General features: G+C 34.1%; 1 protein-coding gene across 3 annotated transcripts in view; it reads left to right on the plus strand.

The window, feature by feature from the left end:
• LOC106871137 (urocanate hydratase) overlaps nt 1-11,787 on the plus strand; it is a 37,910-nt gene extending 26,123 nt beyond the window's left edge. For 2 of the 3 annotated variants that reach the window (XM_014917450.3, XM_089350552.1), the window contains exons 15-21: nt 1,749-1,819; nt 3,718-3,816; nt 4,237-4,336; nt 5,798-5,879; nt 8,722-8,770; nt 9,550-9,600; nt 11,430-11,787. In XM_014917450.3, coding sequence (XP_014772936.1) covers nt 1,749-1,819; nt 3,718-3,816; nt 4,237-4,336; nt 5,798-5,879; nt 8,722-8,770; nt 9,550-9,600; nt 11,430-11,576 — 599 coding nt within the window. In that variant the 3' untranslated portion in view covers nt 11,577-11,787. Of the gene's footprint in view, nt 1-1,748; nt 1,820-3,717; nt 3,817-4,236; nt 4,337-5,185; nt 5,880-8,721; nt 8,771-9,549; nt 9,601-11,429 lie in introns of all 3 variants that reach the window. The other variant, XR_016241431.1, reaches the window with a different exon arrangement.
• The last annotated feature ends 1,160 nt before the right edge of the window (nt 11,788-12,947 follow it).

Genomic DNA, 12,947 nt, shown 5'->3' on the forward strand with positions numbered 1-12,947 from the left:
GACTAACAGAATAAGTACCAGGCTTAAAAAATAATAAATGCTGGGGTCAATTCATTTGGCTAAAATTCTTCAAGGCAATGCCCCAGTCTGGCCACAGTCTCATAAATGGAATAAGTAAAAGACAACAGATAAAAGATACATATGTATATGTATATGCATATGTGTTTATTTGTATGCATGTATGTATTTGTCTGTGCAAATGTTTACAACCTTTGCAATAGGAGAAGCATCCAGCTGTAAAACAATGCCTCAATAATATACTAATCTAACATATAGTATATAGTTGACTGCATCTTGTGTTTCCGAGCTTGCAATCCAGTTCATTTTCCTGGGTGTTTGAACCGCAGATGGCTCCGCAATCCAAGGGTTGCATGAAACATACGGGGACATTGTGGACAAGGGATAGAAGGCGCTGCTTTCTCTCCCGTCTCTTGAGTTCAGCTCCTGTGACTCGGGCTTTCTCGAAGTCCAATGAACCCGTTTTGATGGTGTGTCTCCAGAGGGGTCTGTTTGCCGAGATATCCTCCCAGTGTGCTGGGTCAATGTTGGAAACAGACATAAAACAGATGAATTTATGAATTAATCTAATTGGTTTCAAAATCTATATATTACAACAGCTTCAAAGCAGCTACTCATGGAGTTTAGGAAGTTACAGCCAATGTAAAAGAATTCCTTATATATGAGTGGGTGCCGGAAAGTTCCTGGCTTTAAGAGTATTGTGAAAGGCTTGATTGGAGGCCCAACCTTCTGAATTCTTTTACAGGGTTTAGAAAAACTGAAGAACTGCTGCAATAAGTGTGTGACTCTAAGAGGGAGATATGTTGAATAAAATCATAATTAACTGATCCTCCTGTACTTTATTTTACCCAAAGCCAGGAACTTTTCAGCACCCCCGCGTACACTTTAATAAAGGATTCATGATATTACAGTCATCTTGTTGTTAGTAGCAACATAAATGAAGTGAATAAAAGTTAAGTTTGAAGATATTTGTTAAAAAACATCAGACTTTAGGTAATTCCTATATTTCAATTTGATTAAAAGGTATCTCTGAAATATATAATTGATTACTTTAAAAGCAAATTTAAATTGAGTTACAATGTACATTCACCTAGTAACCCTATCCTATAAGTAAGATATTTTCCATCTTTATTTCTAATAATTCAGTGAAAAAAAAAACATAATTTACTAAAATATATAGTGAAAAACAATATAATTTACAAAAATATACAGTAATGGAGAAAAAAAATGAAATCAGTAAATAATCAAAACAGAGATTTGCACACTCCCTCATTCGTACATCACAGCAGAGGAAATAAGGGTTCTCCTCTAAAACTAGGAAGTTATTTTATCACCTAGTATCACTATGTTTCTCTCTTCTCCTCATCTCTGTCCCATCTTATCACCAAACTCTATATTAAACACTTCATATAAACCTTCATTCTTCAGAGTTTATGAAACACTATTCTTGTTCACATTTTTCCTTACTGATAATTAAACTGCAGAAGTTTAAGCTAACAGCAACTAAATCAACCAAATCAGTCCCAGGATGGCCTGCTTAGCTATGAGTTCTGCCACTTTCCTTTATATTAAAATCTTTATCAAAGGAGGCAGAGTACCAGAGAGAAGCATACACAGTATATTGTGGAAGTATAAACAATATATTTAATCAATATTTTATTCTTATGTTACTGCTGAGTCCAATTTTGTGTGCAATTTCATCCTAAATGCTTTGACAAATTTTATTACAGGTTCCGCTGTTGTGAGAGAACAATATAAAGATAATATTCGCTGGATTAAAGAAGCTGGCCAACATAAAATGGTATGGTATACAAATATTTTATATCCTAAAAGTCTTAGATATTCTTAATTTCATAGATGATATAATTATTTTTAGTACAATTTTTCAAGATGTGTTAATTATAGTGATATGCAAAGTTGATTTCTTTTTGTTTCTTTCATTTCTTTTACTTGTTTCAGTCATTGAACTGTAGCCATGCTGGAGCACTGCTTTGAATGACTTCAAATCAACTTCAGTACTTATTTTTAAGTCTGGCACTTATTTTATCAGTCTCTTTTTCTGAACCATTAAATTGCAAGGACATAAACAAACACTGGTTATCAAATGGTGGGGAGATATAAACACAAATACACACACACACACACGTGTGTGTGTGTATGTATGTATATATATCATCATCATCATCATCATCATCGTTTAACGTCCGCTTTCCATGCTAGCATGGGTTCGACGATTTGACTGAGGACTGGTGAAACCGGATGGCAACACCAGGCTCCAATCTAAATTTGGCAGAGTTTCTACAGCTGGATGCCCTTCCTAATGCCAACCACTCAATTATCTATTCACACACTACAAAAACCCAAACGTAAATCTGGCAGCATGTATAATACTACAGTATAAAGCTCGTCCACCTTCAGATTTCACCCTGTGCTATCCAGTAGTAGTATTATACATGCTGCCAGATTTACGTTTAGGTTTTTGTAGTGTGTGAATAGATAATTGAAAAATGTGGAGTCAATAAGGAGGAGTACAGTTGGTCATTTATTTGCAATCACTGCAATTGTTTCTGCACAATGCAGTTCTCCAGGCTTGCAGGTACTTGGTTATGCAACTGCTTCCTTGCATTATGAGATCTAGTTGTGTTTCCTCAGGTGATATATAAATATTTTCTCTGTAAATTCAAATCCTCAGCTTCAAGAGTATCCTATCTGTCTGTTGTGGCCTGGAGTTAGTAGTAGCCACTGAGTGTATCAAGAGATGTGTAGTTGCGTTGCATAGAAACAATTGTAACGATTGCAAATAAATTCCAACTGCATGCCTCTTTGTTGACTCCAACCTTTTCAATTATTATATATATATATATATATATATATATATATATATATACATATATAAAGAAGACAGAAGAATTACTCCATTTTCTGTCTTCTTTAAATTTTAATTCTTGATAAACTCATGTTTATCCTTGTCTTTACCTATAATTTATGAGCATAATATGCTTGCATATGTATACCCATGCTTAAACATAGGTAATATGCTGGTATACCGGTAGTGTAATGGATACTTCTATCTCTTTGATGGTTATTTTAACATCTAACTCAGCTAACCTCTTATATATGTATATATATATATATATATATATATATATATATATATATATATATATACACACATATATATATGTACATATATGACAAGCTTCTACAGTTTCTATCTATCAAAATCACTCACAGCCTAGGACTATCGTAGAAGACATTTGCCCAATGTACAGTGCAATGGGACTGAACCCAAAACAATGTGGTTGCAAAATAACCTTCTTTACTGCACAGCTATGCTTGTACTTTAATGGACATAATAATGAATGAAGTCAAAGAAAAACGTCAACTAGCTGTAAAATTCCTACTTTGAGTACACAATATCTTTGTCTTTATGAAACTGAATATGGTGTGTGTGTGTGTGTGTGTGTGTGTGTGTGTGTGCACCTGCATGCGTGTGCATGCATATATGTGTGTGTGCATGTGTGTGTGTGCGTGTGTGTTTGTGCAGCATTACTTTATGGTACTTTACAGCAATGGACTTAGATTTAGAACTTTATTTTCTAAAATGTAATAAAATTAGAAAAATGTTCTTAAAAATTGTAATTAAAATTTTAATGACAGTTTTAATATATTTGCAAAATACCTTTTATGTTCATATAGGTTGTAGGTTCTCAAGCCAGGATTTTATATGCTGACCAAAATGGTAGATCACAAATTGCTCTAGAATTCAATAAAGCTGTGAAAGAAGGAAAACTGAAGGTAGGTTGAACAAATTTTCATTTTATTTTATGGCTTTATTGTAATAAAAATATCAAATTTATATAGAAAATGAGACTAATTATTTTTCCATTACATAGATCTCCTCCTCTTCCTCCATCATCATCATCATCATCTTCTTCTTCTTCTTCTTCTTCTTCTTCACTCAGCTAGCAAAAATGAGTTGTGCCTGTAATTCAAGGGGATGGCTTTGTCACATTCTATGACACATTGAATCTACCTGAGAACTACTATTTTATTAACTACTTCTGTGACAATATATCAAGGTTTACTATAAAAAACGTTAAGCGTTTTCCTCATTTGAACTATAATAAGGATATTCCAAGTTAGTCTATTCCAAGTAGTCAAATTCTGTGAACTTCTAAGTGATTTGCAACTTTTTTGTGAATTTACTACCTGTAGGGTTCAGTTGTCATTAGTCGAGACCATCATGATGTCAGTGGAACTGATAGTCCATTCCGAGAAACTTCCAACATCTATGATGGATCTGCATTGTGTGCAGGTAAGTGAAGAAAAGTATTTTTTAATTTTTTTCTTTGCTTTTCTTTCAGAGCCATGAGAAAATCTTATTTTAAAACAGACTTAATAAACATATATCCATAGTGTAAAAGTAAAGGATTCAACCAAAGCTCTATAAATGTGTAAAGATTTGTACTGATATATAAACATGTCCAATAAAAACATGTGGCTTAGTGGTTCGGGTATTCAGCTCATGATCATAAGGTTGTAGATTCCATTCCAGAGCTAGGAGATGTTTTGTGTTCTTCAACAATGCACTTCATTTCATGTCGTTCCAGTTTATTCAACTATAATGAGTACCATCTGGATGCTGGTGCAGATTTCTCTCTCTCCAGCTCTCATATCTTGGATGTTCCACTGAATCATGAGTGAGAACCAAGAGAGTTTCAATGTCTATGTGTGGCAAAATGTTTACCTAAAACAATTATAAAAACCATGGTGCATATTTATTAATGCATGCTTGCTTGAGAGAATGAAAGCAAACTACTATTTAAAAAAAAAAAGTTGTATTTTATGTTTGAACAACAAAACAAGCAATCTGAAGTGGATTTCAGTTCTATTTGGAACCATTCTCAGAGACGATATTCATCTCTTCCTGGATACATATGAATACAAAGCTAATGGCTTTATAAATCCCACAAATATGTTGGTGTCAGAAAATTGTCATTTACGCGCTCTTGCAGCTTTAATTAAATCTTGTACAGTTTATTATATGTAGCATAGCTGCTTCGTGCAGAATTTAATGATCTGTATTAGTGTATCTTAGATGGTAACATTAGAAAACAAATTAATAAAATTTCTAATAAAATAAATATTTTTGTTTATTAATCAGCATGACTCGAGAGTGACTCAAGAGTGACTCAAGAGTGACCCAAGAGCCAAGAATTGCATGTACTGGCACTTATCAATGAACAAAACTCTTGGCCCTGAATTACTCTGTAATTTCTGTCAATCAATAAAAGCTGCATGTGACTGTGGTAAGAAGTTAGATTTTCAACTATATGGTTCCAGGTTCAGTCCCACTGTGTGGCACATTGGGCAAGTGTCTTCTACCATAGCCTCAGGCTGACCAAAACCTTGTGAGTGAATTTGGTAGATGGAAATTGAAAGAAGTTTGTCATATATATGTGTGTGTGTCTATGCATATATCTGTGTATGTGTGTCTTTGTATTTGTGCTTGTCCCCCGCCACTACTTGACAACTGATGTTGGTTTATTTACATCCTCATAATTTAGTGATTCAGCAAAAATAGCCGATAGAATAAGTAGCAGGCTTAAAAAAAGTACTGGAATCAATTTATTTGACTAAAACTTTCAAGACAGTTCCCCAATATGGCCACAGTCCAATGACTGAAACAAGTGAAAGATAAAAGATTCCCATGTTTTCAGATCTATTTTCCTCTTTGCATATCCAGACTTAACAAAATAAATATATATTTACACAGATATGGCTATTCAAAATGTCATTGGTGACAGTTTCCGTGGAGCCACTTGGGTATCTATTCACAATGGTGGAGGAGTCGGCTGGTATGTTTGTAAACCTTCTATATCCAAAATAACTAATGCACCTAAAAGGCAAATAAGGGACAAAATAATTGGTATATTGTATCAAATGTTTTACTAATAACTCAATTTTTGCTTGTGATTTTCTTTTCTCAATGCCATTTATAATTAACCAGCAGCAACCACTGTTGAAATGAGGGAGGTCTGTTGACCAAATTACAACTGATCCTTCTTTATTCCAAAAGACTAGGTTTGCAATTTTCTTTTTCTTTTTTTTTTTTTGCAAGTGTTTCACTCATAATTGAGAGAAAAAGAAAAGGAGACAGAGAGAGGAAGAGAGAGTGAGTCGTTGAATCCATATACATTTTGCTATATCCCAAAGCATATTACAATATGTCAAAAGAGAGGAGACACAGAGGTGAATGGTGTTGTTGTTGATATACTCCATGATAGCTCTGATCAATATATGATTTTGCAGCTGTGACAATGATATCCAGCTGTCTTTTATTTAGACATCTTATCAGTATTTATAGTTGAAATGAAAAAACTCTATTGGCCAAGTTAGATTTAAACCCTCTTTACTCTAAAAGTTTAAAGTTTACAGTCACCTTTTGTTTTGGTGTCACTCATTTAATAAAGAGAGGCGAGAGACACTTCTTTATTCTGGAAGTCTAAAGTTTACAATCTTGTTTCTAATTGGAGTTATATATTTGAGAGAGAGAGAGAGTGAGAGAGAGACATACATACATACATACAGACAGACAGACAGAGACAGATAGACAGAGTGAGTGATTGAATCCCATGGGTCTGTGCATAACTTTTAGCTCATACATTTTGCTATATACCAAAGCAAAGTATCTTAGAATACATTTTTAAGAGAGGAGAGACAGACTTGTTGTTGATTAGCTCCAAGTTAGCTCCAAGCAATATATGAGTAACGATATAGCATCTCTATCTTTTATTCAATTATACTGTATCTTGTGCTACAATATGTTCTTCGTTTCTTAAGACAGTAAGGTATGACTTAAAGCAAGTTGAGCAATCATGTGAAAGTCTATATATTTGGCTTAAGGTGAAGCATAAAGAATTAATAATTTCAACTATTGCCTCAGTGCATTAATTTCTTTTGAAAAAAATTATCTATTGCACTTCATTGATATGTTATTGATATTAAGCAGTGTATCAAGGCTGCAGGCTGACAGAAATGTAAGCCAACCAGACAAATTGCTTAGTGGCATTTCTTTCAGCTTTTTATTCTGACTTCAAATTCTACTATGGTTGACTTCGTCTGACATCCTTTCATCATCATCATCATCATTATCATCATTTAACGTCTGCTTTCCATGCTAGCATGGGTTGGATGATTTGACTGAGGGCTGGTGAAACCGGATGGCTACACCAGCCTCCAATCTGATTTCGCAGAGTTTCTACAGCTGGATGCCCTTCCTAATGCCAACCACTCAGAGAGTGTAGTGGGTGCTTTTACGTGTCACCCGCATGAAGGCCAGTCAGGCGGTACTGGCAACGGCCACACTCAAAATGGAGTATTTTATGTGCCACCCGCACAAGAGCCAGTCCAGGGGCACTGGCAATGATCTCGCTCGAAAATCCTTACACAAGGTTGAAAAAATATTACCAGATGAGCACTAGGGTCAATAAAATTGATTAGGCCCCCTCACTCCTGCCACATTCCAGGTCTTGTATCTCATCAGATGATAAATTATCACCCGATGAAATACATCTGCACTGCCAGATGCTCCTGAATCAGTTGTTGAGTACCCCACCCATGAGGGATCGATGTTAGATGTGTCGAAACAATGGTTGTGATTACTAATAAATTCTTGTATATTCCACCTTCCGTCTTTCATTTGCTATATATATATATATGTGCGTGTGTGTGTGTGTATGGAGACAGAAAGAGAGAGAGTGGGAGAGAGAGAGTGGGAGAGAGAGAGTGGGAGAGAGAGAGTGGGAGAGAGAGAGTGGGAGAGAGAGAGTGGGAGAGGGAGAGGGAGAGAGAGTGAGAGAGAGAAACACATTTTTTGTAAAGTTTTGTACTTTGCTCTTCAATAAATCACTTAACATCACTTGGCTTTGTAATCAAGATTTTTCTAAATGGTGTTTTATATCTTTATATAAAGATATATATATATTGTGCAGCAAATTGGCAGAACCATTAATGTCAGACAGAATGCTTCCATTAATGTCAGAAATCTCTGCAGTCTGAGTTCAAAATTCACCAAAGTCTACTTTAACTCTTTAGCATTTAAACCAACCATATCTGGCTCAAATATTCTACCTGTTTTATGCTAAAACTAGTCAGATACAGTCTCTCATACCTACCCTACAATGTCATTCTAAAAATAATCAATCACAGCATCAAAATTTTAAAGCTACAAGATAATGCATTATTAATTCAAAATAATGTGAATGAATAAGCATTACATTTGACAAAGAAACCTGAATGCTAAAGAGTTAAGGCAGTAGATTAAAAGAATTGTTATCTGACTAGATGCCTTGCAGTATTTGTTCCAGATATTTGTATTCTGAGCTCAGACCTCTGTTGCAAGCATTTGGAATGGGTTTCTGATTTGAAAAATACCTCCCTCATTCTCCTCCCCCTCCTAATTGTTTAGAAGAAAGTTTTATTATAGCCTAACTTAAACCACTTTATTTCTATTTGTTACAACACAATAAATTCATGCTTATAATGGATATATTGTTAATAAATGTCTGATTATGAAAATTATAAGCCTTGAATTGTTAAAACAAAAAAAAAAATGTTGCTTTATTGTTACACAAAGAAAATTCTAAATGAATCATATATTTTATACATGAAATTGTCTGCTGCTTTTATATTTCACAGGGGAGAAGTTACTAATGGTGGTTTCGGTCTTATGCTGGATGGCTCTGATGTAAATACATTCACATATTTTCTTTTGTGGAGTGGGGTGTTTTTGTCTATATTTTTATTACACTCTAAAAAGATATTGTAGTAGGCACATAAAAGCAGTATTGTGGGTAAACAAACATCTAGATCAATTCAAATATATTTGGAACATATTTGACCTGTATTTACTGCTATTTGCAGTTGTCATGGTCCAAGTCAGTTCTTATCAAGAGAAACCAAACTTGGAACATAACTTACTAATACACCTTCCCCCAAAATAAAAGGGGTCTTTCTATATCATATACAACAGAACTACATTAGATGAATAAAGCTGATATGGTTCTATGCCTACCTTCAAATTCTTCATAATAAATATTTTCTGGAAATTACCAGTAATCTACACTTCTCTAATTAATATACCAGAATTAATTTTGTAAATAGTATTGTTGTTTCTTACTGAAAAGATGGGTTCTAAGTAATAAGAAATGAGTCATACAGTAATTTACACACGTGAGTGGAAGCACTATCCTGGCAAGAACATATTCTTGCTTGCTTTAGTTGCATATGCTTTGAATAGCCCATCATTTAGGCTTGCCCATTTTTTACATAATTTTTGACTTCCAGTCAAAAGTAGTAAGAAATGCTCAATCCAAAACATCGATGGTTCAAATTCATATGACTCTGACCTTGCTGACAAATACTTTCATAAACTAAGTTTTTCAGAATTTTGTTGTTAGTCTTTAAAAATCCTTTTGCTTTCATAAATTACATGTGTAAGTGTAACTGTCTTTTCTCTATTGACAGAGAGCTGAAAACCAAGCAAGGTCTATGCTAGCTTGGGATGTTTCAAACGGAGTAAGATCTTTTTATATTAAAAAAAAAACATTATTAATATATGTTTATAAAATGCTTTTCAAAGATTAATTTCAGAGAAATCATGTGCTACAATATATGACTTATTTATGTTTTTAGCATCGGAAGAAACTTTTATTTTAATTCACTAACAATTCCATTTGTGGATTACATAATCCTTTTAACCCTTTTGTTACTATATTACAGTTGAGATCCTCTGTGTTTCTTTCAATTAATTTTAAATATAACAAAGAAGTTAGCATTAAGCTAGTGTTAGGAACATGAATTATGACTAGGGTTTGGTGGAAGATTTTAATTCAGAACTTTTGAAAACAAGATATTTGTACTACAGAGTCAGAGGTGATTTCAAGCAGGTTGGTATCAAAAGGGTTAATGTGTTTCCTACAACTGCTGTAGTTAAGAAAAATAATTTAAATAATTTCTGAAGAAAATTTTATGGGGGAAAGTAAACACAAATGAAACTGCTCATTTATAATTATAAAGTTTTCTGAAAAGTAAGAATGATCTCCATACAGATATTTGATTTCTACCAGACTCATTCTTAGGTAACCTCTAATTTTCTAATGAAGCAAAATTTGGGGTGCCAACATGAATATGGAATGTTATGTTCAAAAGAGTAGTCACTATGGCTGTGTGGTAAGAAATTTGCTTCTCAACCACATGGCTCTGGGTTCAGTCCAATTACATAGAACCTTGGGCAAGTTTCTTCTACTTTAGTCTCAGGCTGACCAAAGCCTTGTGAGTGGATTTGGTAGACAGGAACTAAAAGAAGTCCATTGTATATATGTGTGTGTAATTATATATGTAGATGTGTCTTTGTGTTTGTCCCCCTACCATCGCTTGACAACCAATGTTGGTGTGTTTACATCCCCTTAACTTAGCAGTTTGGCAAAAGAGACCAATAGAATAAGTACTAAGCTTACAAGGAATAAGTCCTGAGGTTGATTTCTTCAACTAAAACCCTTTAAGACAGTGCTCCAGCATGGTTGCAGTCAAATTACTAAAATCATATCTGACCCAAATTTTCAACCGGTTTTATGTTCAAAATAGACAGATGCAGCTTTCCACACCTACCCTACAATGCAATTCTAAAAATAGCAATCACATCATCAAATTCTTGAATCTACAAGCTAATGCATGATTAATTCAAAGCAATGTGAATTCATATGCATTACATTTGGTAGAGTAATCTGAATGCTAAAGGGTTAAATAAGTTTCTCACTGATCATTAAGTCAGAATATTTTATGTATACTTTAAAAAAAATTATATCTAATTCAAGTTTATAGAAGCTAACAAAATTTTTCAAGAATGTGATAGTTTCAAACAAAGGAAATATTTTGTCAATTAAACTTTAAGCAGATAAAATTAATAGTTCAACCATTAAAAAATTAATTATTTCACATTAAACAAAATATTTTGTGTATAGGGGGAGTCATTATGCCAATATAATTGACACATACTAGTTCAATTCAACTCCTTTATTATTAGGCAATTGGTTAAATATCCAACTAATTAATTTGTTTTGTTTTTGTTTGAAAAGGTAGCAAGTAGCAATGAAAGAACTTTGACAAACAAAAATAAACAGAAAAATAAAAATTAGTTAGTTGGATATTTAACCAATTGATTAATGATAAAGGAGTGGAATTGAACCAGCATAATGACTCTCTCTAAACACAACAAAATTTGTTTCAACACACAAATTCACATAAAGAATCTTGCAAACCAGATACAAAAACAAAGTAAAATATTTTCTTTTTTTTTTTAATAGTTATAATCTAAGAAAGTAAAATGAATCCATTTCACCTTATAGGTTGCTCGTCGCAGTTGGTCAGGTAATTTGAAGGCTCAAGAGACAATTAAGCTGACCATGAAGGACAACCCATGTCTTCAAGTGACGACACCATACAGCACTGAAGATGATTCCATGATCGAAAATGTACTAAAAACAATTACATAAATCAATATTTTCTGGTTTCAACCAAAAATAGAATTAAAGAACAGAAATGTCTCTTAAAAGGAATGTTTGTTAAAATAATATTGATAGTAAATCAAGATTTTTCTCAAATATGTCAAAGATAGTTTAACTAAAATCAAATTAAAAAGGAAACTAAAATTTCCCTATTTATTGGAAATAGAAATTGATAAATTTTCTACTTTATTGCAAACAATATGTGTTGGCTTTATTTACATTTTGACCAAGTGTTTACATGTATATTACTATAAAATGATATAGTAATATGGTTGTGTGCTTAAGATGCTAAGTTACCAACTATGTAGTTTCAGGTTCAGTCCTAATGCATGGTACCTTAGGCAAATCTTTTTTTGTAGGCTCTGGGCCTATTAAAATTTTGTAAGTGGACTTGGTAGATAGAAACTGAAAGAAGTTTATCATACAGGGTGTCCATAAATTACCTTTGCAATTTGAAACATTCAGAAAAAATGAAAAATAAAGATAACTCAACAGAGTTTATTGGAAAGCATAGGCAAACAAATAAAGTTTTATTAGAAACATCAAGGCCAAGTGATTCTGCTTCCTCACTGAGTGAAAAGAGAGTACTCTTTAAGACATCCAGAGACTAAGCAAGAATAACTGCATCATCAGCAAAATCTAGATCAGTAATCCAAGTTTCACCAATGAGTTTACCACAACTCAATTGAGCCACCATTCAATCTATGCAGGCATTCAACAAAGTGGGAGAGAAGTTGGACCCCAGATCTAAATAGGAAAAAGTCAGATACTGAACCCCCAATCCAAACTGCACTGACTGTTCCAGTATACAAGGCTATCATCAACCCAACCGGTTGAGGAGATATACCTCACAGCTCCAGATTCCTCTAAAGCACATACCTATCCACTGAGTCAAACACTTTGCAGAGGTCAACATAGACTGAAAGTAGCCCTGCCAAAAGCTTCATTTGCATTTAACAAGTACACAAAGAGCCAGGATCCTGTCAGTTGTTGACCTCTTTTGGCATGAACCCTGACTGTTCCAACTACTGAGATGCAAGTCAATGATTTCACACTCTGCTCAGGATGACCCTGGCAAAAACCTTACTGGGCATTGAGAGGAGTACAACAGCTCTATAGTTGTTGCAGTTGTAGAAGTCACCTTTGCCTTTCCAGTGGGGAATGCCTCTGATCCAGTCAGTCAGTATTGTGCCACTGCTCCAGATTGGGCAGATAATCTGCCACAAAAACAAGACTGCAGCAGGCCCACCTTTCTTGATCATTTCCCCATGGAAGCCACCTTCCTGCCTTTCAGCTGATTTACTGCCATACAAACCTTATCTTTGGATGGCAGATCACAGCTGACTGGCTGGTCAGTCA

Source organism: Octopus bimaculoides, chromosome 1, assembly GCF_046866305.1.
Source record: "Octopus bimaculoides isolate indiv1 chromosome 1, ASM4686630v1, whole genome shotgun sequence".
NCBI lineage: Eukaryota > Metazoa > Mollusca > Cephalopoda > Octopoda > Octopodidae > Octopus > Octopus bimaculoides.